The sequence below is a fragment of the Chaetodon trifascialis genome, chromosome 7, assembly GCF_039877785.1.
Source record: "Chaetodon trifascialis isolate fChaTrf1 chromosome 7, fChaTrf1.hap1, whole genome shotgun sequence".
Lineage (NCBI taxonomy): Eukaryota > Metazoa > Chordata > Actinopteri > Chaetodontiformes > Chaetodontidae > Chaetodon > Chaetodon trifascialis.
This window is the reverse complement of record NC_092062.1, coordinates 9,739,519-9,767,359: the sequence shown is the minus strand read 5'-3', so window position 1 is coordinate 9,767,359 and position 27,841 is coordinate 9,739,519. Positions and strand designations below refer to the sequence as shown.

The 27,841-nt window shown below is 43.5% G+C and overlaps 1 protein-coding gene across 1 annotated transcript in view; it reads right to left on the bottom strand.

Annotated features, from left to right (window-relative positions):
* The window catches only part of znf407 (zinc finger protein 407), a 138,745-nt gene that overhangs the window by 33,172 nt on the left and 77,732 nt on the right, over positions 1 to 27,841 (bottom strand). The window contains exons 6-9 of the mRNA XM_070967118.1: positions 20,573 to 20,739; positions 13,537 to 13,620; positions 11,942 to 12,062; positions 6,393 to 6,571 (exon numbers count right to left, since the gene is read on the bottom strand). Coding sequence (XP_070823219.1) covers positions 6,393 to 6,571; positions 11,942 to 12,062; positions 13,537 to 13,620; positions 20,573 to 20,739 — 551 coding nt within the window. The remainder of the gene's footprint in view (positions 1 to 6,392; positions 6,572 to 11,941; positions 12,063 to 13,536; positions 13,621 to 20,572; positions 20,740 to 27,841) is intronic.

Here is a 27,841-nt window from a genome sequence, read left to right as displayed (position 1 = left end):
TCAGGAAACATGTGACTGGGCTGGGCTAAAGTGCTGATAATTGGTTGTTTAGTTGGGAAAGTTGAGCCTGTTGGTAATTAGAGATGCTGAGACGTTTGTAGAGCCACCAAACCGACGACACACGGAGGCTAGAGAGCACAGGGAGGAAGACAAGGGTCCTTGGCTCAGTAAAAGGGGCAAAGGTCGTGGTGGAGATCTCAGAAGTGCACTTCAGCCAATGAGGGTGTAGATCAGGGAAAACATGTTGGTACTATATGAGCTGTGTTGACTCAGTAAAGGTCAAGATGGGCCAAGCCGGGCTGAAAGTGATCAGCAGTCTGGCCTTATCTCACAACCTGCTCTCCCTAACAACTTCTGCTTTCCTTACTTAACTTTTCACTTTCCTTTTTAACTCAGCTTCCTTGTCAATGACTACTTCTTTCTTTCTTTCTTTCTTTCTTTCTTTCTTTCTTTCTTTCTTTCTTTCTTTCTTTCTTTCTTTCTTTCTTTCTTCCTCGTCTTAGACAGCTTAGCTGTTAGCTGTAGCTGGATATGTACAGTGTGTCTGAACTGAGGGAGAAGGAGGACTGAATTATGGATGAGGCTTTATGGGAGCCGGCGGCCTGTCTGGTCCCATATTCACTGTCCCATACAGGAGGCGCAGCCCTGCCCGCGAGCATCCCCACCACATGTCACTCACTGGAGGTGTTTGTGTGTCTATGTGTGCGCTTCTGTCTAAGTACTCTGTGTTCATAGGAAAGCACACTCCAGTGGTCCGACAAATGTCATTGCAAACATACAGCAAATATTCTTCTTTTTATCTACTGATTAAAAAGAAAGATGTTAAGCATTTGATGTATGCTGATGCATTATGAACAATCTAAAAATGTCTAAAAAGCTGTAGTATATATAAATGATTTACATGGTAAATAAAAGGTGTAGTGCATCCAAACAAAAACTGCTGATGTAGCTGTCCAGGAAAAGCTGTCGCTGTCTTTAAGCTTGCTCATTAACCACTTAAACCAGTTCAGAAAATTACGATTTGCAAGCTGTTTCATCAATATGTTTGGTTAAAACACTATTTACTGTTTTTCTCTTTGTGCCATTGAACATCCAACTTTCTATGTCCAACATGTCACAATCAGAATGAAGCATTAGACTAAAAACCTATGCAGACTGAACATTTTTATCCTTTCGTCCTGTTACCGGCTGTGCCCTACATAAGCCATCTGCAACTTTTTAGAATAGTGCAACATAAGCAAGCACCTAACATAACTGTGCCATTGCAACACCAGGGAACATATATCAAGTATCATCAATCTGCCTCAAATCCTGTGACAGCGACAGAACTTGTCCAGAGGCTCAGACAGAGGCAGAGGTTGACCCAGTCTGTCAATGACACTGTGCTTCCAGTCATCATTCACCGTGTGGGAAAAAAAAAAAAAAAAAAAAAAGCTAGCTGTGATGGCCTTAAGGTGGCAAAAACACAATGTAGACATTACTTCACATTCAGAGCAGCCAGAAATTGACTGCTGCTACGTCTCCTCTCTGATTGGATGGGACTTGTCAGTCAAACCTCTGAATGGCCACTAAACGGCTGAGAGGAAGCACTCGGATAGGTGCCAGGAGGAAGGGAAGGGAATGGAAGAAGGGGATGAAACAAAAGGCCGTTTGTTGTGGCTGATGTGTGATAAATACTGCCGGTTGGGGGAGTTTTCACGCTCATTGGAGCAGGTCATTATTCAGGAATTGCCGCTTGCTCGGCCCAGACTGGTCCTGTGTTGGTTTACCGAGACGCATGCAACCGTCAGTGTGCATTTTCCCCTAAACTGCTTAGCCAACCCCCGAAAACACACTCTCACTCACTCACACACACACACACACACACACACACACACACACACACACACACACACACACACACACACACACACACACACACACACACACACACCCCTTGTTGCATGTCTCCTAGGACACACTGGCAATGAACAGCTGCTTCTCAACTGTAATATCTCAACCAACATGTGGAGCACGTGGATGGACAAAGGTAGATATTAAACACAGAGCAACCACTGTGTCCAAAAAAGGGACATTTAAAGGTGGCATGAAGGGACAGAGGAGGAACAGAGTTGTGAGTTCACAAATCACTTCAGTTCTCAAAGTGAGGACCAGATGAAGCTGAAAGGTGTTCCTCCATGAGGGAATTCGCCAATTAACACCCCAATACTTGCTTGAGCTAGTCTTCAAGTTCATGCATGCAGGCTTGCAGAGGTGGCTTTGTGTGGTCGCAAAATTAGATATGATGGCAACAGAATAACAAACACGGCCACAAAAACAGCAAGGGCTGTAAAAAAAACTGACCTGAAGACATACATTCAGGTCAGACAAACATTCACAGGCTGACCTCACGTATGATGTGTTTTCTATGTAGGATTGCTTTGATGCTTCAACTGCAACGGCTCCGTCAGTTTGCTCTTCTTTATTTGGCTTCCCATTAAGCCAACAAATCCCTCATTTTTGACTTCGTAAGATACAACTCCGAATAACAAAATCTACGCTGTGACAGCATCAGCACAATGAGGGTGTGTTAATCAGATTTTACATCGTACTGAACAGAATGACTTTTTTCATTAATGCCTATCATGTGAATGCAACATAAGGACGGTGACACAAAGACGCAGGTTCATCACTAGCGCTGACGACTTGATGTCCTATAGGTGTTTTTCAAAGAACTGTGATGCATTGTGTTTTCTTTTCACATATTTTCCCACGTAGAAACGTGTCACATATAACACATTGTTATTAGAAACAGATGTTGATTTTATCGCTGGTGTCTGTGGCTTCTTTCACAACGTCGACACAGTGTCATATGCGCTGGGATACCAGGACACATTTGCATGACATACACACCTGTCCTTCACAATCCAACACGCCTGTTGTAACACAATACGCAAGTAAAACTCAGGAGAGTAATGTTTCATTACATGATGAACAGAAGGTGAGAGCGAGGGAGGGGAGCCGTGGAGGCACACAGATGCATAACTTAAGTAAAAGCCATCCAAACCCATATTTGTTTACAGATTTGTTTAATAAGGAAAAATATATGCAAACAAATGAATTTGCCTGTGGTTGTAACTGTGTATTAAGATCATCACTTACAAGGCCAGGTCTCCTCTAGCCCTCTACAGTAGCCATCCATCATGCATTATTAAGCAAAATAGAATCTGCATAAAGCAGCAACAATGCCTTGAAGAAGTTTATTTATTTATTTGTTTTATCTTTTCAGGCACTAAGCAGCAGATCCAAGTACTCCGTAGCTGTGAGCTAATTACAAAGCATTTGATCTCTATGCCCCCAAGATGTGCAATTATAACCTTGGTTGAAAATTAGGGAAATATTTCACAATTAAAAATAGTGCGATGAAGATCCTCTGACACAGCTAATGGCGACATCTCACCTGTATGTGTGTGTGTGTGTGAGTGTAACATAGTTTTGGGTTTTGAACAGGACAGGAGGCTGATTTAACAAAGCCATTGCCCTGCAAACACAGCTGACCTCGCTGGAGGGATATAGCAAAGAAAGAAGGAAATATACCGTTTCTGAGAGAGTCTCCAGTCATAGCGCACTTGCAGCATTTTAACTAGAAAGAAAGTTCTAGTCGAGGGGTAATTTAGCAAAGTCGCAGCGCTCTGAGCTACCTGTAGCTCTAGTTCTGCTGCAGTGCTATCTATGCTCAGATCACACAGGCACCGCCACTTTTTTCCGGTATATCTCTCTGCAGATCGCAAAAAGAAGACAATTGTCATTACCATTTTATTAAAATGTGTCCTATCAGCAACATTTTCCCCTAACACATCTAACCTCCTTTTTCCTTCTTTTCCCTCTCTAATTCTAATCATCATTCCCCTCCATCACTTGCTGGGTCTAATTCCCTCTCTTCCTTCGTTTGCAAAGGACCTCTGCTTTCATCCTTGAGAAGGGCTTTAATTCGAAGTGCGACGCTGAATAAAGAAGGGAAGACAGAGAAAGGGGTGGGGGTAGAGAGAGAGTGATACAGAAAGACGGAGCAGCAGCGGAGACGTTCGGGTGTCAATCAATTTGGCGCGAGGGGCTGCAAGGGCCCGTGACTAGGGTGCGTTTGATCTGTGTCTTTCAAAGGGGGAACAGCGGGAAGGGCCATCACAGATGATTTGCCTCTCGCTGCTGGCCCTGGTGCCACTCTGACAGAGAGCAATCACAAGCAGGTTAATTCAACATCTACCTTCTTAATCTTTTTTTCCCCTGTCTCTTTCTTTTGGTCTCGTTCTGTCTACTTAGATGAAACACTGCTCTTTCCACTACCACCCCCACCTCCCCTTTTCCCTTTTTTGAAAGAGGGAGAGATCACAAGTGTACTTTCGGTGCCTTTTCAAACCACCTATAGTTTGATTGCTTTGGTCTTAATCAAGTAGAGAGAGTTGTTGATTTTCTGCATTCCTGCACTGGTTTACTTACCTGTCGCTACAATGCAAAATTTTGAGTAAACTGTATTGCATCAATGAAAACAAAGTGGGATCAGATCATTCCTCTCTGAAAATTGGTGCCGTAAAGAATTTTCCTCTCGGGCGAGAAACACCATCAGCTGCATTTTCGGAGCTTTTCTTTTGCTGTCATTCTTTGGGTTCATATCTGTGGTGTGGCGTGAGCCGAATATGAATCAGAGCGTCATGATGACATCTTGAAAACATGCTGCTTAACTTGACTGAAAGAGGAGGATATGTTTCCTCCAGATGACTGAAAGACGACGCGCGTCAGACAAGATCTGACCTTCGCTCATAAAAACAGAAAACTGCACACACACACAATGCACATTGCTTGCTATAGCTGGGTGGAATCACAGCTGGATCACGACCACCTTTAAGATGATGCCACGGCATTAGCATGGACACATACAGAGAAATCACATTCTTTACTTGGTGTAAACGTTGTGCTCTCAAGTGGCTTAACAGATCACACTAAGGGGAACACAAACCAGTAAAATTAATCTGGGAGGCTTTTTGACCAAAGGTCAACCGATGCATAAGGACAAACAGAGGTGAGGGAAATCCAGGGGTGAAAGGGTAAGAAGAAGAGTAAAGGTGTGCTTTGACTTCAGGTGAGAGGGTACAGAGAATATGAAACAGGTGTTTGTAAGAGGTGAAGGTGGAAAGGTTCTGCACAGAGGTTGGGACATGGTCACAGACAAGTTGATCCTTGAATTTAAAGAATAGAAATTATACCAAGAATAAGCCAGTTTGAAAAATTCAAAGAAATAAACCTCAGAGTCAGCACAAGGACACAACTCAGAAACATTCAGTTTCAATAGGAAGTAAACCACAGTGCCACCAGAATGCAGCCATTTTCCAGTAATGTTCCTGTCTGGCCTTTTTCCCATGAGCTCCCTCCAACTCTACTGCTTTGATTTAAGGTCAAAGGGATAACAGGATAAAGGCTGTCCTCTCTGCTCCTCTGAAGGACAAGCACTCTGCCGATTGGATTTGGTGGCCTTCAAGGACAAAGGAAGAACTCTGTGATACAAAGGAACCAATAGGGGAGGAACAAGATTTCATCTGTCTCTATGGCCTGAGTGATTGGCAGGGCTGGATAGATGAGCAATCTGAGTGCTGCCTCTTTGTGGCTGGGTGCCCTCCATAAGCACTGAATAGCAAGACTTGATCCAGCCACAAAAACACTCAAGGATTCTGGAAGATCTGACCTCTGTGGAATAATAGGAGCCTGGACAGGGTTGCAGGGGTAGCCATGTGATTTAATTCAGCGGAATGATTTCAAACGTTGATTTGTCTGTGGGTATAAACTGCGTGTGTGTCCATGTGCGTGTGCAGGAGAATGCAGAACATTTGAGGGACAAGTTAGTAAATGAAAGGTGGTGAGGTTCAAAAGTCTGAAAGAGCAGAAACAGTGCACATAATATATGTATGTATATGTACATGTACATTAAAGTGGACCCAGGTAAGAAACTGAAAGGGACAGTCCAGAGATTTACTATGGCACTTCATAAAGTTGGAGGTGACTCATAGAAACGGATTAGAAAACAAAGGTCAAAATTGACACGGCAACAGATACAGGAAGAGGCATCTTGACTTTTAGTTCATAGACGGGGTAAAGCTCCAGAAACACTGGATCCTACATGTCCCATAATGAAACACAACCATATCTTTTGTTAGACCTTCCCTGACTGGACTCTCAAATTCTGAAACTGAGTGGTTCTCCCCATGACCACTGAACTCATCTTCATCAGCAAAATTGGTGGATAGTCCCTTTGATTTTCAGCTGACCGTAACCAGCTGTGAAATTCAGGGAAGACACTGCTGGAAATAAGCCAGGAGCTCCAATGACCCTTAAACGCACCTCCTCAAGTAAGAACTGATTACCTGCATGTAGGTAGGCAAGGTCTGGATTCTCAATATCGGGGTGATTTTCCTTCAGGTGGTTGCGGAACTCCATGGGAGAGTTGGTGGCATAGCTGCATTTGGGACAGTTGTACATCTTCACGCCCTCGTGTTTGCCCGTGTGGAGAATGTGCTTCCGGATGTTCTCAGCACAGTTGGATCTAAGGGAGACAAACAAATAAAAATAATGGAATAAAAAAAAAAAGATTAAAAGATGAGAGTCATGGGGGAGAAAACACAAGATAAACACTTGGCAATGTTCCCAAGAAAGGTTTGCTGTACCAACATTTTATTTTGTTGCAACACACACACACACACACACACACACACACACTCCTCAAACTGGGCTTTGGAGCTGAGGGAGCAGCCATGTTTGGACAGACTCTCAAAACATTCATTCCCTAAATACGCCTCTGTGAAACAAGCCCACCACCACCAAATGACTAATGAAGAAACAGCTTGTCACACAAACAGAGAAACAGCTTGTCACACAAACAATATTTACATCTTGCAAATTCTTTGATATTCTATTATGCTCTTACATATGTCACAGATATTTTCTTTCCCTACAGCTGTTCATGTTTAGTGCGCAGTGGTGCTGGCAGCAGCGGGTGACGCTGAAGACGTCCGTTATGCATTATGTATCTTTTGCCATTGTATGAAAGCTAGAGGAATAGCGGTGTATGTTGTGTGTACACGCATGAGTGTGTGAGAGTTTGTGGGTCTTTGAGCTGGTCAGACAGGGCAGGCTAAGCAGCGTACTACTGCAGGTTGTAGGATGTAATGATGTCAGCTCAGAGAGTCACACACAACCCTCTGCTGATTAATGATGCTGCCTGACCTGCTCCCAGGCTCTATCTAAACCTCCTCATGGGCGCACACACAAAACACAATGGGTGAGACAAACATGCACATACGTACATACAGGCATGAATAACCCTTACTTTGCACCAAAATAAAAATTTTAATCTCTAATATGACTACACAGGTGCAAATATACAGATCTGATTCCATAAACACCCCAGTGCACACACACGTGCACAAAGGAGCACACACATAATGCATCATGCAAGCAAGCATGTGCAGTGTAGAACACGGTTTCATACACACACATAAACACACACCATCATGTGTTGATGGATGGGGCACTCGTGCTCAGTTTGGACCTGACATTCTCGGACAGTATAATACGCAATTACTCTCCCTTATCACCTTGGCCGGGACAATAAAGCCTCACAGTGCCATAGCTCACACCAGCCAAGGAGAGAATTTGTTTTCACTTTTGCAGAGACACCTCTCTCCATCATGGGGGCCACAGTCCAGCCCGGCTCCACTGGGGCCTAAAAAAAAAAAAAAACTACAGCGGGCCCACTCTGGGTTCTGTTCATGCTGTGTGAAATTCATGAGCACTGGCCGCTGGTGAGCAATGGGGGCTCTTCACCAAACTGAACCCTATAGTAGTTTGGGATGGCACGTTCTCGACAAATGAAAACACATTTTAAAAGCAGTCATCCACAGCGATGAGGAAATGTCTGTTTTACCAGATCACAGATGAATTGAACACCATGTAACTCAACATCATGGAAGCTTTTACATATGCTTTGTGTCAGAAAGGCTCACATTCCTGGCTCACAGGAAGTGATGGATTTGGGTTTCTGGTTTGTTTGAAATGAATAAGAACCTGGGAGTTAGTGCGAAGCTACCTACAAACCTACAAAAAAACAAGGAAATGATGCCACAATACCAGCCACACTTCACATACGGAAGGAATACACCAGCCTTCATATCTAAAATGTAAAAAAATGTGCCACTAACAGTGAACCTCAACAAAGGCCTGATATGAAAACTATAGATGTTCTTGTGGGTTTACATCAGTGACAAGTGTTTCAAGTCTGAATGTCAAGTTTGAAGAGTTTAAAGAATCTAAATGAGCCAGGTGTACTTCTACTGACAGCGCATGGATATGTACTGTACATAACCCTTAATATTTACACTCACTCTCAATCATTTATCCAGCAAATTGGCACACGTTGTAATTACTTTATCAGCCATCACTAGCAAAATTATAACAGGTTCATCGACAAATCACGGCCACATCTGTTGACTGCTCTTCTGCAAAACAGAAACAGACATATTTAAGAACTTAAACTGCCACATGTGGATGAATTACAGTAAATCATGCTGCTAAAGAATGCATTTACTGCTAAAGTGAACTAATTTCTTATTCGAAAGCGGGAGCATAAATAGATAAAATTTGAAGCGGAGCTAAAAGGTTCTAAAGAGAGCGAGGGTGGATTCCTAGGGGGGCCATGCTATCTCTCAGATATGGTAATGGCGTAATTGTCATATTAAAACAACACAACGTGCGTTTAGGAGTCAGCAGGTGTCACAGTTAGTGAAAGCCCACACCAGCCCTCCTACTATACACTGTATTAATTAGCCCAACACTGTTTCAACTTCCTTCCCCATCCATGCACTCATCATGGGAATCAGCCATACTGATGCTCAACGGATACATCACCCCTTCTCTGCCTCGTTCCGTCTCTCCCTCTTGCTCCCCTTTATTTTAGCCATTTCCATATTCCTCCTCCCAAACGAGTGTATGGTAATGGGAGAGGTGTAATTGAGAGGCGCTTCGTTAGAGGAGGTTTAAATGTGTTTCTTTGTGTGTGCTAAGAGCTGGGAGGGGGTATTTGGATCATTGGTGCTATTTGGATCTTATTCTGCCAAGGAGGCCCAGTTATCATCATTAATGTCTCCCCCATCTCCCACATCTCTCCCTTCACTTAACAAGGTCGCAAACCTTCCTGGCATTGACGGTGAGCGTGTCGTCCTCAAAGCCACCACTGCCTCAAATTGAAACATTGTTCTAACAGGTAGATTGAAACATGAATGCCGTAGCACTCAATAAACAATAATAGCCCCGGAAGGATGGTAGCGTGGCACGAGTCAGAGGCTACATATCAATTAGACCATTTAAGATGCCACTGTGACTTTAATGAGAGAGAGAGAGAAAAACCTCAGTGTGAACAACAGAAATGATTCCTTAAACACTGAATTAAAGAAGTTTTGCGGCTTGCATAAATAGCTGGAGAATAGTCAAGTAGACATCATTAATTGACAGCCCAGTACTCCCAGTGCAATATCATTAGAATATTTTTACCACTATTCCCCAACTATAATTACACCCCTCTATTATCTATCTCTGTCTGAATAGGAGATGAGTGGCATTTGATAGATCATTCACTCCCTGCTCATTTACATGCATTTGAGGAGCAGCCTTGATGGAGATTGCATTCTATCAAGAGGGAACCATAGATGTCGTCCATAACACTTAATATGGATATTTTAATTGTGAAAATCAGATGTATACCTGGAAAACAGATGCGTACTTTCTATGAGCAGGAGCTGTCAATCACACAAGTGCTTCATTTGCCTCAGACCTCAATATGTGTTTACAACTGCATCATATTTATTTCATAAGCTTGGCTTACATGGAAAGGTCAAACGTGCTAACTCATCTAGTATCTCCTTATCATGGTGAGGCCACCAGAGATGTCAGGGTTTTTAACGTGTATTCAGAGTGTCGAAGCAAGGTGGAGGCAAAGGCCCCTCGCGGCTGTCTGAGGCCCACACATTCAATTCCTCATCCTCACATTAGTAAGCCGGCGGGGCGTTCCTCCCTCCTCCTCCCACCTTGCCCCCACCCGTCCTCTGGACCTCCCAGAACCCCTGGGGCTACCAAAATGTTAATTGGGTTTCTAATTTACTGTTTCATTTGCCACTATTTGTAATGATCATTAAGTATCGGTGCAGGAACAATGGGACCAGGAACATTTGACTCCTTCTATGCACAGTATCTTTCTGATACTGTGGTTAGTCAAGTCTAATGCTCTGATGTGGGACCAAAATTTGTCCTGAGGTAAAAAAAAAAAAAAAAAAAAAATCAGCCAAGTTTTATGATTAACTTAATTGTTACATACAGTTTCACTATTTAAAGGCTACGACCTAATATGGCTCAGTTTAATGAGACATTTGGATAGGATTCAACAAATGTGAGATGGTTTCTTCTACAGCCTTGGGTTTCATTCCTGGGCCCCTAGCTTTAGTGGCCCCAAACCTGTCATCGCAAGAATGCGAATACCTCTCACCTCACCCTCCCCTACCGTAGCTGCAGAACTCGTGAATTTCAGCGCAAGATAAAGGTGGGCTGAGAGAGAGCGAGTCACTGGGTGTGGCTGATGAACATATGAACAGTATATGGTCGTGGCTCAGGGGGTAGACGGGCAGTTCGATCTGCATCCTCCTGTCCTGTGTTGGGCAAGACGTTGAACCCCAGGTTGCTCCCCAGCTGCTGGCGATGCACAAGCCAGGGCACTGTGATTTACCAGTCCCAAGCATGGATAAATGCAGGGGGTTGCTTCAATAAGAGCATCCGCAGTTAAAAAATAAATAAATGAATAACTGAAAGAAAAATAAAACTGATTTCCATTCAGGTTTTGATGGGGTAAAACAGATGATCTGCTGTGGTGATCCACATTGGGAAGCAGCCAAAATAAGATGATTTTGGCCTACAAACATTGTAGCTGAACTCAAAAGACCACATTTTAAAGGACTTCAATTATAAAAATCTTCAAAGCATCTTATATGCATCTTAAATCATCAGTTAAAAACCACTGGTCGATCCTTAATTGCTACAGTCAAGAGATACTTTATAGTAACTTAAGGTACAAGGTGAGATAATCTTCTGATAATTTCAAAATAATAGCCTGGCTGCAATTATCACTTCTCAGCATTTCATTTTTTCTAAGTTGGACTGCATACAAAAGACTTGAAATGAGCCGAGCACTTCAGTGCAGCGGAGCAGGTGTAGCAAGCTGCCGAAATGACTTTGTCACAGAGGGGAAAAAACGAATGAAGAGTACATCTAAAACCAATGATGGGTTTGAGATCATTCCCTTTCACACTCTTCTGCCACAATCTGACGAGGAAGCACAGGATGAGAGAGAGAGAGAGAGAGAGAGAGAGAGAGAGAGAGAGATGGAGATGTGCAACGCCAGCCAAAACTTTTTCAATTTCACCGACAATTTCCTGTGTAATTACTGATGTGGTATGATGGTGTTTTAATGACAGGGACCTGCCAGTGACAGCGACATTGTGTGTATGTGTGTGAGAGAGCGTGTGCGTGTGTATGCGTGTTGGGGGAGATCTAGCTCGGCCTGTTGATGATGGCAGAGTGATGAGATGGAGCCGTGCTGTGGAGATTAGACCTGTCTGCCCTCCACCTCTCCCACCCACCCTTCACACACAAACTCACACACACTCACACACAAAGCCTGTAGCATTCACCCCCCCCCACACCCCCCTGCTTCAAACTACCCTGCAATGCCACCTGCTATCTCACCATCACACTCCCTCACTTATACACCCCCCACAGCTACTGCTACCCCCACCTATCAACCCCCTGATCATCAGTGCCACGGTGGCAGCCATCAGCTCCACCAACCGTGGGCGGGTCAATGAGCCGGTACCTGTAGTCGCACCAGGGGCAGCGGTACGGTTTCTCCCCAGTGTGAACACGTTTGTGCCGCGATAGGTGGGACTGCGTGGTGGAGGCGAAGTTGCAGAGCTTACATTTGAAGGGTCTCTCGCCTGTGGGGTGGAGGGGTTGAAAAGATAAGAGACAGACCATGGTGATGAGACCAAGATGACAGAAATATTTTCAGTGACAAACACACATAGACACACAGATATACAAACCCAGGTGGAAGGGTACAACTGACATGCTTTGGCTTTGGCTTCATAAATTCAAATTTAAGAGTTTTTAAGTTCTTCATGATGCTGTGGTGGATTCATATTTTCCTGACAACACAGAGACATTTATAGTTCTGAATCTATTTCTGTATAATTACAAAAGATACATTTTGCTCGCTTACTCTGAACACTGCAGGTGCAAAGACAAGTTAAAAACGTCTCAAAAGCTGTATGGGAATTTCAAGTGTCACTGAGAGAGTTGTAGGAGTAACAGCAAGTTGAAACATTGTTCCTTGCTGGTTTTGCTCTCTGGGAGCTTTGTGTTTTTAATTATTTTTATTTCAAATGGCAAACCAGATCAGTGAGGGAGTATTTTACTCAACAGCTTCGGGGATGTCAGTGTTTAAACCTGCAATAAAACCTCACCCTGCTTTAAGGAGCTGTTAACCTTAACATGGCATTCCACTGACTCTCACAGTGTTTGTTAAAATACCGCTTCAGTGACATTTCCATACTGACAAGAACAACGGGGGACACTTACTCTTGATACATTTTGAGTGCGAAAGTGGAAATATTTGATCCTAAATAACGGCACGATGTGGTTTTCAAACAACTTGAAGCACAAAAATATTGGCATTAGCAGCAGCCTTAAAAAACGCGTCTCAGTCAGACTCTGACAGGAAAACACTGTCGGACGGGGCGGACACTTCATGCGCAGCAGCATGACAACAGATTTGAATACGCAGCCAAATCTGTGGAATTGACACATGTCAACGCAGGAGAGGAGGACAGAAATTGGTAGGTTTTAGGGGGGAAATGGCAAAGAAACTGAGGAGCAAACAAAATGAATTATGAAAATCTAAATGAATATTTATAACAGGATTCTTGATCCTTGGGCGCCTGCCAGACAACGGTTAAGAACAGTATTTGTTTCACTATCCCAATTTCCAAAAAAGCACTCGTTATTGACAGCCTATCTGAAAAATGCAATTTCCCTAAGCGACAGAATGACATGGTGAAATGATAACTGAAATTAAAAATCTGAGATTCAGTCAGCCATACTGGTACACATGCCTATCACTGACAGCAGCATGTCACACTGATGTGCCCCTGTGTGTGTGTGTGTGTGTGTGTGTGTGTGTGTGTGTGAGTGAGAGAGAGAGAGAGAGAGAGAGAGAGAGAGAGAGAGAGAGAGAGAGAGAGAGAGAGCAAACAGTTGCTAAAACTATGTGGGAAAAAAAATATTGTGGCTGATCAGATCTCGGAGTGTCAATCACTGTCCGAGACTATGAAGGTCTACACATAAAACAGTCAGTGCGTGTGCTTTGAATATTTTTTGGCGTGAGCTCAGGATGCGTGTGCGCTTGCTTACCTGTGTGTTGGCGCCTGTGTTTGGTGAGGGCGTGCCTGGTGCCTCCAGCAAAACCACACAGGTCACATAGATAGGACTTCTCTCCTATGGAGACACATTGAGAGAAGAAGAAAAGGAAGGATAAAGCACGAGGGCTTTTCAATTTGAGCTCAGTTAACTAAATGAAATTAAAAACATGTTTTATTTTTGAATATGTATGACGTGCATTATGCAATAACCTATGTGTTGACGCGCATTTGGATCAAGCTTATTATGACACACGACAAATGCAAATAATGCCATCAACATTAAAATAAACTCCTACTACTGGTAGAGTAAGTGAAGCTACACACTGACATTTGTCTTATGTCAGTTGTTCTCCCTCTGCCTGCCTCAACTAAATATGGCTCAGTGTAATTAATCTGTCACACACTTTTTAATTTTAAAGTTACATCAACATTACTCAAAACCAAACCGAATTAAAAATGAGTGAAACTACTCTTCACTCAGAGCTACTGCTGAGGTGCCGCTGAGCAAGGCGAAGACAGAGGAGGAAGAAATATTGCGTTAATGGATTGGCAGAAATGTGTGAAGGAGGAGGAGAAGGGCACAAACCGAGAAACGGAAAAGACAGACTGAACAGATGAGCAGCGGGTCTAGTTGGCTAACAGATGAGCCAAGCAGAAGTCACAGATCACTAGTGTATATCCATCAGAGCTCTCACAGCTAACTAATTCCTCCAATCAGATGGATCCGTGTAAATATGTCAAATGGGGGACGGGAAATTGCCAGTGTGGTTTATTGACTGTGATAAAATCTGAAAAGCACCGCTGAACATAATTACATACTTGTCAGAGCCATAAAAATTAGCTTTATTATCAATGGGATGGTTTTGTACAACTTCATTTGGGGGCGATGCCTTCCAGATGGGGAGCGTGGAGAGCTTTTTTACACTCCTCCTCTCTCCCCTGCATCTGGCTCTGTCATTAACAGCATGATGGTCTCGCTCTCTCTTTCTTTCTACCTCTCTCTCCCTCTCTGCCATGGCACACAGGCAGTCATACACTCCTGCGCACACACACAGCAACATTTGTGATAAGACTCACTCAGGGAAACACAAGCACGTGCACATATGCAAACACATTTATAGAGCACGCACAGATGTGTATGCAAATGCACACACACACACACACACGTAGATGCAGATATTCCCACACACTTACACACAGATCAAACTGCATGTGGTGTGCCAGTAACACGTTTCCACACACGAACATGTTGTGTGCCAGCACATACGTGGAAACACTGTTGGCCCCACACATTCTAACATACAGACACACACTGCATCACTTAAATATTCATCTAAATGCTGATGTTGAACTCCGGCTCTCGCCACACACTGATAACACATTTGGGTGACTCTTCCAGCTGGGCCTCAGTGGTGCTCTGCTCCTCTTCTGCACGGATAGCAGCTTTCACTGAGCCCACAGAGACAAAGCAGCCTCAAGTTTCTTCTATTACACCCATTTAAAGCCACTCGACTGTGAGAAGAGTTTTAATGCAGTGCCACTTAGAGGGGAGAAAAACAGCCTTAAAAAGGTGCATTCGTTAGCCGATTCATACAGGTTCACTTTTCAATCCCAGCGTTATAGGCCTTTAAAAGGAACAATGTTCTCATATAAATAAATGTCTGTTCTGCGACTTTCTGTGGCTGCATGATATCGCCCTTTACATCTATTCTTCTAAATACCTGATGTCTGATGCTCCTGGACAGACAATATCACAGAATGTGGAACAGAACAGAGAGTAAAATATCTGTATTCTTCACCGCGACAGTGTTTTGTATAGATTAAGTGGAGTATAAACTCTATCAGCAGACAAGGGATCCCAGGGATTGAACAGTGATCTCTGCCAAACACAAAAACTGCAGCAACTAAGCAACAATCAAAGCTAAATCTTGTGCGGCGCACATAAGCGCTTGACCACAGCTTTACTGTGACCAATGAGAAGAGCAAAGACAAGCACACAGCTACAGAAATATGTCATGCAAATGATCCAAAACTTGTCAAACTTTGGTAGATAATTATATGTTCATGCAGGATCTCATTGCTCAGTGAGAGAAAATAGCTTTCGGGGCTTTAGATGCAAAATCACACATTTCTGTGTAAATAAAGAACAGTCACTGAGGAACCGGTCAGACCTTTTCTCCCTATCAGAAAAACAGCACCGGTCCCTCCTCCACTCCCTCCTCCCTCCTTTCCATCTCTCATTACGCCCAACGCTACAAGACCCCACCGCAGAAAAATCCATAGCCATCGATCCCTGCGCCCAGCCGCGGTCGCCACAATTATTCTTGAGGAGGAAACGTTGGCGATAAATTACATGTGTGCTTTTCATCTGCTGTTCTGTGGCGGTGAGCCCTCTGAGGAGCAAGGTGGCGATGGCGAGGTGGGGTAGTAGAAGAGTGACATGCTGTCAGCACTGGAGGATCTGGCTGGCTTGAAGCAGCATGCCCCCCCCCCAACCCACAACACAACCTTGCATTGACTGCATTCACTCCTGATTCACCTTCACCTCTACCTTTTATCTGTACATGGATAACACTTCATCCGTTTTAAACTTCATCCTTATGCAACACTGACCCTAAAACCACTGTTATCAGCCTCAACCTCAAGTCTTACTCTCACCTGAACGAGGGGTCAGGGTTACATCCATCCTCAGCTGTTCACACACAGATGGCAACAACCACAAAGCAACATCCCTTTAAAAGCATACATGACTCACAGTCTAGCTCCAGCCATAAAATGCCCTAAATATTACATTTCCTGCTAATGTGCACTGAGAGCCCTTAAACTTTTTAGAAATTTGAATATTGGCTCATCGCTTCTCTTTTGTTTCCATAATACACCTCAACCCTCAACCCCTTTCTGGAATGAAATATGCCTTATTGCAAGACAATGAACGAACTTTGAAGTCAAAATATACAACCTCTCTTTGCACGTGTGTGTGAATACATATATATATAAATATACACGTGTGTGTGTGTGTGTGTGTGTGTGTGTGTGTGTGTGTGTGTGTGTGTGTGTGTGTGTGTGTTTTAAATAACCCCGGAGGCGTCTGCATGCAGCTATAATTGCCTCCCTCATTAGTTATGTTTTAGCAGGAGCGAATGGGAGGGCAATTAATTTTACCGCTTAATTTTTGACACGGAATCCGCTGCTGTATTGATGTGCTCGCCATTTTGGGTCTCATTTTTCAGGGAAATTAATTGACAAAGTGCGAAGATTTATCAGCATATCGCCAGATTAAGCGACAAACTGAAGCAATGAGGAAATCAATTGTGGCCCTGTCGCTGTGTTAAACCCTCCTCCCCCCGGCCCTCCCACTCCCCCCACTCCCCACAACGCCCAAGAGCCTGGGAAAAGCTGGGTGGGTCAGATGCAGTGCACTTATTTATTTATTTGAGTCTCTCATTCATCAGCCGTTACAAATGACCCTGGCGGCTGACGACCACTGAATCCCCAACCCCCGCCCTCCTCCCACTCTCTCAGACACGACTGGTGTGTGAGGAGGGAGTGATTAACATAAAAAACACACAAATCAGGGAGGAACAATGAATCCCGTTAGAGGCAGGAGAAGGAGAGTGAAGGTGTTAACTTTTTTTCTTTTTGTGGGGAGGGGGGGATCTGCATGTCATAACCAGCAAATAAATCCACAGGATGATGAATTTTGACATTTTCTGTTCGGGATTCTTATTCTTATTCTTGTTCTTGTTTTTTTTTTAAGTTACAATATAGTTATGGGTGAAAAGGCTAAATATGTATTGTTGAGTTTGCCTTTATCAAGTGTTTATTGCTTAACTGACTATTTGCTAAGTCCCACCTCCTCATTACTGTTCTGCCCATCAAGCCTTCCATTTTTACACGCGCAGTTTAAAATGAGGATTTAGAAACAATGCATTTCTAAAATCACTTAGAAAGAATTCTTGGATCTCAGACAGAGGCAGACAAAAGCAGGCTTTTCAAACTTTATCCAGCATCCATCAATTTGCCTGCTAAAATGACAATTGCTGCTAGCAGCATCTGAACATCTGTAGCCTGCGAACTAATTAAGCTAATGTCAGCTCTATTAGTTAATTGAAGATTCCACCTTTGGTAGACTTTTTGAAGGTTTGAGCTCACTTCTTTTCATTTAAGATGCACTTGAAAACTTTGATAAAAGACTAAACCAGCATGACCAGGCAAAAAAGTAAGCCTCTTTTAGCTTTTAACATTACAAGGACATTACAGGACTGCTGTGTGTACATGTGGTTGCTAAATTATGATTTGACCATCACTGTTTGGGGGAGAGGTTTAGCGAACTGCTAACTGCAAACTCTGCAGCCAAGATGTATGTATAAATGTTGCACTTATTTTTCTCGTACTTGATCATGATGCATATCTTGCATCTCCTTAATGTTTAAATGTGTATGATTTTGTTATTACGGTTTCCTAACTTGTTTGTACATAATCTCAGTGCTCAACCTATGCTCAATCTATCTCGTGGTGTTTCAACATGAGATCATTACAAAGACTGCTCTTTTGGGGGATTACAGATGTTATTTTCAGGGCTTATAAACCAATTACACACACTCGACGAAGACCAACTCATTCAGAACTTGCCACTCTGATGAAGTTCTTAGTAGAGGGATAGTGTTTGGAGTTTTTCTTCACCAAGTGTCTTTGGATTTTAAAGTTCCAGCAAATGAGCTGGATGTGTGCACCATTACTTTCGGCTCCAGTGCAAACTCCCCAGTTAGTCATCATAACTCAAATCCCCTCCATTACTGACTGCTCTCTTCCCAGGAAGGATGAGTTCAACTTTAAAATCTCCTGCTTATTTTATTAGTATTGCATCTTAGTGCCGTGAAGGAGCCGATTTATAACCTTTAAACAGATCACACACATGCAGATAATATTTCAGTGTGTCAGGTTGGCTGCTGGAATGTGATTGCAATGATTGTATAGCTGTAGCTAACCGTCCAACCCAGCACCAATTACAACTGGCAAAGGAGTGTCGGGGGTCACACTACACCAAATCGTGTTAGCTTTTTTGGGGGTTGCTAATCAAGTCAGGTCTTGTCGCTCACTAAAATGAGGTTATTTCAGGTTCAATCTCAATTCTCCTATTTTCATATGTTCATACTTGGTCACCCTTGATCTTTCAAGCTCTCTTCTTTCAGCACTTTCCATCTCAATCACTTCACTCACTCTCTTCAAGTCTGTGTTTCTTCCTGCCAAACTCACATTAAGACACACACACACACACACCACCACCACCACCACCACCACGCACCCCACGCCTCTCCAGGTGACAGCTAGGTGACAGTGTGACAGCAGTCGCCTGATGGGGAATGATGAGGGCTGGAAACAAATGAAAATAAAACGTCTAATTATGTCAGAGGCGCCTTGACATTACATCACTGTTAAAACACATTTAAAATAACATCCAGCAAGTCTACACTCACCACACACACAGCAGGCACCCGTGACGGATGGAGGGCTCTCCTGCAAGCGCTCAGTCAGCCTGTCAGGCCACTGGCTGCTGCTGCTTCTGTCATTGACTTAAAAGGGCATCAAGGAGCTGTGTGTGGGACATTACCGAGGCCGAGGGGAAGCTGCTGGGTTGCAGCATAAAGACACTTTCAGAGAGTCTGACTTGGGCTCCTATCGAGGCTATTATTCAAGACAGTATCCTCCCACCGCCCACCGCACCATCTGTCTCTCCAAAGTTTTTAGTGAGTGAAAAAACATGACTCAGTACAGTCCCACAGTGGACTGTACATACAGAAATGAAAGGATAGACGAAAAAAAAAACATACCGGAAATACCCACTGATTAATACTGAACTGTTTTTGTTTCATTATGTTCATGCTCCAGTACCAGTGAACTCGTGATAAAGAAGAGAGTTAAATACAGATCCAGCTGGTGATTGTCACATCAGTTTGTTTCAAAGCTCTACGTTATATGTTCAAATTATAGATGCATTTAAGGTTAGAAAAGAGAGCAACATAAAGTTCTGCATTGCTAGCATTATTAATACACAACACACCTCCCAGTTTTAAAGAGAAAAAAAGAACTGTATTGTAATGCTCTCTTTTTGGATCAAAGGTGGAATAATATGAATAAACCTCACACACACACACACACACACACACACACACACACACACACACACACACACACACCAAACTTTGTGTGTATTTTTTCCTTTTTATCCCACTTTGCATCATAGAGGAACACACACTGGACCGGTTCAATGTGGGAAAACACACTCTTGAGGATCAGATGGATTTGATGAACACACACTTGCTGACCAGCTGGGTTTGGAGAACACACACACTTGGTGACCAGATGGATTTTGGGGAAATACACATGACAACCAGTTGGATCTGGGGAATACACACTACCTTAATTCCCTCATCAAGAAACCCTCCACGTCTGGAGGATGGCAGAAAACAAAAACAAACATGAAATCCAAACATCTTTTGCCTTCTCTCTTTGGCTATTAATTGTCTCTATTCAAATTGAATTGGCTGATATAACATCATATAATTGTGACAGTCCTATCGGGATCAGGAGGTAAGGGTTTAACCATCTAACAAGAGTGTCTGCACGATGGCCAAGAACTAGTTCTCGACTTTCTCTGGATGTTGAAAATCAGTACAGATGGACAAGTCATGGCTATTATCGGCCAAAAACGTGTGTATATTTTTTCCAAACAAAGCTGTGAAGATTCATAATTAATGTGAGATTTTCACAGTTAACACATAAACTTCATTTTGTTAAACAGTCTACAGCTATAGAGGAATGAAAAAGTACATTTTGTCTGATCCAAGTATAGTGTTTCTTGATAAATAACCTTCTGTCTCTCACTCATAGAAACACTATTTGCCTGTTAAAAAAAATAATAAAAACTAAAAAGAATTTTGGAGTTTAGAGTGTCAGTCAGTGTGTTTATGGAGGAGGATAGCAGTAACAGTTCATGGTGGAGGTTACGAGCTCTCAGTGTCTCTCACCAGTGTGTGTCCTGTAGTGGTCCTTCATGGCTGACAGGTTGAGGAAGGCGTAGTGGCAGGACGGCCAGGCACACTTATATGGTTTCTCCCCACTGTGCAGTTTCATGTGGTTGTTCAGAGCCCATTTTTCACTGAAGGAGCGCTCGCACAAGTCACATTCAAACTTTCTGCAGGAGAAGAAGAGAGGCAGAGGGGAATGAGGAGGAGGAGGAGGAGGGGAAAAAACGACGAGTTATTTACTGATCCCAAAGCTGACATAAAATGCCAGACAATCTACCCTGCGAGAAAGGAAATGGAGGTTGCTGGGTACTCGCGCACACACCCACAGAGCACAGGGCCGTATGACTGCGTGCTGTACATCTACAAACACACACACACGCACACACACACAACACGCACAGAATGCAGTTGGCTGCTGGTGTGTCATGTCTGTATAAGCAGGCATTGATTTTTCTGTCCTGGCCTGCCACCTCCACCATTTATTCTCTGCTTTGCACCAGGGCCCAGAGGACTAGAGAAATTCTGTTACAGTCCACACACACACACACACACACACACACACACACACACACACACACACACACACACACACACACACACACACACCCGCAGGGCCAGTGGGGAGAATAGAGTTCACCTGTCCAGCGTCCCTGACCACTTAGCCAGGGCTAAATGAACAGTTAGCAACATTTTGCCTCCCGCCTCTCTCTTAAGGCTCCTGTTTCAGAGCTTCCCTCCATCTTAACTTCTCTCTCTCTGGTTTGTTGTATTGTGCAAAAAGCCACTTTTGATATCCGGACAAAAATGTGACTTCGCATGCTGTTCCTTACTCCGGACATCTGTCTATTCTTCATGCTGACTCCTACCACTCTACAAAAGCATTATTTTATTCTTCCTTTTATCAATGTGCAGGATGTTTGCACCTATGTTCAACTGCTGTTATTAGGCTTCAAAAAACACACAAGTAAAAACAATGGAAAAAGCCTGCGCTTGAATTAATCTTTACCCCCGCGCCATAATTTAGGCGCAGAATGACTAATGTGCGAGTCATAAACAAATGAAGTCGGGTTTTGGGGAGCATTCGTCTTGCAGAGAGGGCCATGTTATTTTAGGGAGGGTGGCTGTCTTTAAGTCCTGATTGTGTCGCTTAATCCCTGTGGTATCTGTTTCATAGCGAGCAGCATGACACTCACCTGAACAAATAATGACTCCAAGCAGCATGTAGCATGTGTCTGAATCAATAATTCAAACTCATACATCTTCCTTACTGGAAGGAGGGGGGCAAAGGAGAATGAGAGGGATGAGAGGGAGGGGGGAGAGAGAGAGAAAGGAGGGAATTAAAGATGGAGAGAGGGAGAGATAGAAAGGAAAATGTGTCCTGGCTTCCATATCAATCTATATGCTCCATGAAGATGAATCTAAACGTGATATGGATGTCCTCAAACGCTCGTTGAGAGGACATCTTAAGCTCATTTAGCAGGAAGAATGGAGCAGCTTTAAAATGGCGCCTTTATCACCTGGCTCTAAGCTCAAATGCATATTTAAACAGCCCTGTTTTCCTCTTGTTCTCATCAACTGACTTGGCAGAGACTTTATTTGACCAACAGATGTACGTCTGCATCTGCATTTCCTTCCACTTCCTTCCTCCCTGCGGTATTTATAGAACAGCTCGTCGCCCATGCCACCGTGGGAGAGGTAAATAAGATGAGTGAAGAGATGCTATCTTTTATTGTAAGCATTATGCACAACACTCCTGCTTTATGAGCTAAACGGGCCATTGTTTATCACAGGGCGTAATCGCAAAGTCAGGCAGGCAGCAGGCAGGCAGGCCTTGACGTGGGCACGCGGCATGCTGGGATGGAAGGAAAAATGAGAGAGGGAGAGAGAGCGAGAGAGAGAGGAAAAAAGGCAGGAGGAGAGGAAAGAAGATGGAGGAGTCAGGGCTGGCAGAGTTGACTATCAGTGGGGGTTTTGTAAGGATGAGAGGAGGGTTTGCGTCTGTTTTTATGGGATCAGATGGAGCGCTTTGATCTTGTCCCCGCATGTCAGATCCCGTCACGATCCACCGTCTCGCCCATACATATGCATACTGCCTCTAAACAGCCAGGCACCATGCAAAACACACCAAAGGTAGGAGGTAGAGGGAAGAGAGAGAGATAGTGAGAGAGGGAGAGAGAGACGGAGTTTGAGTGATTTTGTGCGTGCATGTGTAGTTATGCGTGTGTAGAAAAGAGGGAGAAAGGGAAAGAGAGACAGAAGTAAGAGAGAGGGCTGCCAGTGTTGAAGACTTACAATGCCTGCTTGAACTGAATTTTAACATAGGAAACAACCACAATTAATTCACAAATGCTGCCAAAGCATTTCAGATTTAACATAGCCTGAGAAAGTTCTAAATTTTTTGGATTTCAGGGATGGCATTGTACAGCATGTCCATGGCTGTGCTTTCTAAATGTATGCAATGAAGAACAGGAAATAAGACATGACCCGCTCTTCTTCTTTCAAACCTACAAATGCAGAACATAAAGATGAATGTGTTGATCGCAGGAGAGATGCTGGACATAACAGGGACAATAGGAAGGTCCCTGCGCACTGGAATCAGAGCGTTTGGCTCGACACAAGTCTTCCTCAGGCAGAAAAAAAAAAAAAAAAGTGAAGGAAATTAGATGTATTAGAAGAGTAAATGGCTGTTGATGTCGCAATAACTTAATTACATCCATTCCTGCTTAATCACAAGATAAATAAAATACATTAATATAAAATAGAATTTTGAGATGTCTCACAATTTTATCACACACATCTCTCATTCTGTCCACACGGGTGTTTGCCTGAGGAGGACAATGTGTTGGGCTGAAACACTGCTAATAAAAAGGAGCTATGATTTCACGGTGTGGGCGCCTTTCTGTTGGATTCAGGTACAGATTAGAATTTGAATGCTCATATCATACACTCTGTTTAAGATGTTTGGTATTTCTGGGGTAAAATTACCACACGATAGCGAAGCACAGTCAAAAGAAGAAGTGATTTAAATCTTACAGCATAAATATACATCAAAAAACAGAGCGAAGAAGAAGCAGACGGAGCAGGAGGAAATGTGACCAAGTTCTACTTTTAGTCATTACATCTCTGCTATTCTTTCTCCTGCATCTCTCCATCCCCTCCCTCTCCATTTCCCCCTCCCTCTCTCTTTCCCTCTGATCATGAAGCAAGGCGACATGATTGACACCTCGTGCAGATTTATTCAAAGACCCAGGTGGGCCTCTTTCCCGTGCGTTCAGAAAGCTGCATGCTACTGTGTCTATACTGTCACTCATTACCATATCTATACTGTGGTGTGATCCTGTCATCAGTTCAGGCATATAGGGCTACTGTCAGAACATCACAGGCCACACTGGCCTTAATTGTGATATAAATCCCTCAGGAGGACTTGCTGCACCTCTAACAGGGGTTGGAAAAAAAAGACCTGACTCATTACCACACACTGACTATCGCCCCCAAGTGGTGAGGTGGTGCCTGTTGAGGCGGATCTTGCAGAGTGTGTGTTCAGTGTAAAATGCAATCATGTGTTCTGGATGAAGCAGTGTGCTATAAAGAGGCCAGTGTTCAATGATAAAATAGATGAAAAGGGGATTCAAACGTTTGCTTGATCCCCACGATTCACTGCATCAGACAAAAACTATGACTTTCACTGACGATGTCATAGCTTCGGGCTGATGACACACCTGCTCCTCCTGACTCCAAGTTTGGCTTTATGCTGTGGAGCATCTTACCAATTTTTTCGTTTTTTTTTATTTTTTTTATTTTATTTTAATTGACTGGAATAATTGTGTTGGCCTTTTTGGACAGCTAAGGATTCCTTCCCTGGCTTTTCATGTTGTGTTGGCCGCTCGGTGAGAGGAAATAATCCGTCGATGCTCTCACACTACAACACAAAGACAGACGAGAGAGAGAGAGAGAGAGAGAGAGAGAGAGAGAGAGAGAGAGAGAGAGAGAGAGAGAGAGAGAGAGAGAGAGAGAGGCCGACTCGTGCCTCAAGCCAAACTGACACAAACAGACAACTTCAAAGTGAAGACTGTTGTTTATTTGGTGAAGGGAAAGGGGGGAGAGAGGGGAAAAAAAAAGAGAAAATTTATCTGATATGCAACTGTCAGGAGAGCATTTTCACATGCAAAATAGCGAGTGAGTGAGAGAGATTACCTAGAGGGAGGAACATGACAGCATTCACTAGGGTCAGGATGGATCATCATCTTCAGCCCCCCACCCCCTCCCTCGCCTCTCTCTTTCTCCCCACATCGCTCTATCTTTATCTCTCTCGCTCTCTGTTTCCCTCCCTCCTTCCTTCCGTTTTCCCCTGCTCTCCCTTTCCCTCTCATCCTGTTTTCAGACTCCATCACTCTGCACTTCGACAACCCGGCAGCTTAAATCCAGACTAAATTAGCTGAATGAAGATTAAATCATTTGGCCCTGAGCTCTCCAAGATATTGGGAGGAAGACTGAGTAAGGCTTAAATGGTGGCTGACTGGGTTCGGACCTATACATGTGTCTGAGGAGAGGCTCTTCCTTCAGTGGCAGTCAATTGAAACCTGATTAGAGGGGGGTGTTGGGTAAAAAATGGGGAAAAGATTAAATTTCTGGGACAAGTGTTTCCTAAGTAAGGACACTGGCTTCGTTATTTTTAGTTTGCCTGCACAATGTCGACCGTCGACAGGCTTGTTCCCGGGCTAAGATATCGAACTGGGCAACATCATCACTCACGGTTCTTGGGAAAAATGCTTTCGAAAGGGCTGCAGTCAATGTGGTCTGCAGGTACTCAAATCAGTGTGTTGGATGGTGCTGGTTTAACATTCAAGCAAACACAGACAACCATCTCTAGCTTGCTGCAGTGTATATACAACAACCGTACAAACTCTGCTGGAGAAAGAAGACCAGAATCTCTCAGGAGCAAGTCCGAGAATTATCCCAACAGCAGGGCGTTTTAAAGTGAAATATCTATCGAGTTATATCATACTTAGGCCCGCAGGAGTGTACAGGCAGCATGTCGCACAAAACAACAACTAAAACCTCCATGAAGAGGCCACATGTGTCTGCAGAGTGTTGTAGATGAACCTCCTCTGAGAGGACTGCCGCTGCATATGACTGCAATATAAACAACAGCACACAACAGAGATGCTGCTGCTGATTTATGTTTACCTTCAATCCCGGGAGAAAGAGGGGGAGGAGAGAGAGAGAGAGAGAGAGAGAGAGAGAGAGAGAGAGAGAGAGAGAGAGAGAGAGAAAAGATAATGAAATAAATAATAAAAGACCAGGCCCATCAGATAAGCTCCTGTTTATCCCGCTGTAGGGCAAATACAAATTGTCAATTTAATGAACACGGTGGACGTGATGAAAGCGGGGTGAAGGAGCCTCCTGCCTGACAAACAATCAGGAAATGTTATCTTAATATTGTTGCGCTGTTATTCAGCCCATAACTTAGGGGGTGGGGAGAGGCCATGAGGAGTAGGAGGTGGCATGGAGGGGAGAGGGGAGCGAGGGGGACCAAGGAGGCGCAAAGGCCAGGTCCCTCTGTAGTGGCCCTGTTATTGCCTGTTTTTATTATGAGCCATAGCTCAATAGTCCCAAACACACTTTGAAGCACAGACCTAAATTTAAGCCAGGGAAGCGTGCATGTGCACACACAGACACACCCTTGCGCGCACACACACGCAAATTACAATAAGTAGTTCTATTTATTTATTTATTCTGTAAGAGAATAAAACAACATGCTTGTGAATAAAATGATCCCTTTCTCTGCGTTAATGCACACGCTGGTGTGATGTTTGATTCCAGACTCCGTTAATTTAAAAGCTTAAGAGGTTTTATGGATATCAGACTATTAATCAAAACGTTTCAACCAAAAAACTGCAAATCAAGAGCTCCAAAAAGCTTCCTGCTGAAATTAGCAGCCGCTGAAAAGTACTGGAAATCTGATTTGTGTGACATGGTTCGGTCAAAGGCCTCCCCTCCCCCCATCCTTTAAACAGCACTTTAAAAAGTGTCCAGATGCTTCACAGCTCAAAGTTTTTTTTAGGTTTTTTCTATTTTTTTTTTTTTTTTTTTTTTAAGTCTTGAATTTAAAGCATTGCAATCTGAGCAGCCCCCAAAATTAACTATTATCTCCATATTTATATATTGCCGGCACTAAATTGCGTCGGGAAGAATTACTATCAATATGAATATCTGCAACAATAACTCAGCCACAGTGCTGAGGACAGGATGCTCTTTATCAGGCTTCTGATAGGCCTTAAATACAGCACAAGGCAGCCATATCAGAGCTTTTTCTCTCTAATATCAGGCCGCATTAGCACCTCGTAAATCAAATTACACTCCCAGAATTTCATTAGGCTCACCTGCCAGCGCTGCTGTGCTGCAGAAATATTTATGTTTTTATGCTGCGATTGTGTGCTCTCAGGTACACAAAAGGGAAGGAAAGGGGGGCTGAGAGGGAAAAAATGGGTGATAAACCTAATTATCTTTTAAGAATACAGAGAAAATGTGTCATAAATTGTAGCGATCCTGAGGAGAGCTGGCGTTTTGAAAGCCTGTGGGGCTGTGAGTTGGGGGACAAGTCTGCTCTGCTGTTTACCATCTTTAACTGGGGCTAGACTCCCGCAATCCAATTAGCAGCTTCCCCAAATTCGCTCTAAACAGAAATCAAACAGGATGATGTATGACACCGATCACCAGGCCCTCAACAACCAGCTAATCTGATAAAGCGAAAGGCGAGACTGCTAATAGTGCAAATACTTGTTCAAACTGGATCCAAATGTTATGATAGGAGTCTGTCTTTGTTATTTAATTACCTCAAAAATATTTCACATTCCCATTTGTCTATTTGTTGCTGCTGTGGTGTGTTAGAAGATATTATCTGCACCGTGAGCATCTGTAGTAGCTGTCGCTGAATGTGAGCCAAGGCTGGGTTTAGAGGCTGCGGGGAGGGACCTTCCCCTTAATTTCTCTCCCATCGTCAGCGCCTGGGCCTGAATGGTGGGACGTGAATATGGATTTTGATTAGACACAAAGGGAAATGACTGAGCCAGTGACCGTAACGACAGCCACTTAATAAAAGGTACAGTCTATACATCAAAGAGCATCTAGTTGTAAATCATTCGGCCCTGTAATGACGTGCATCCCTGTCCCATTACCAAGCCCCTAACAGGCCACTCATATTTACTCTCTGGGCCCCAATATCATTTTAGAATAATGAGCTTTGTGCCTTATCTAATTAACAGGGGC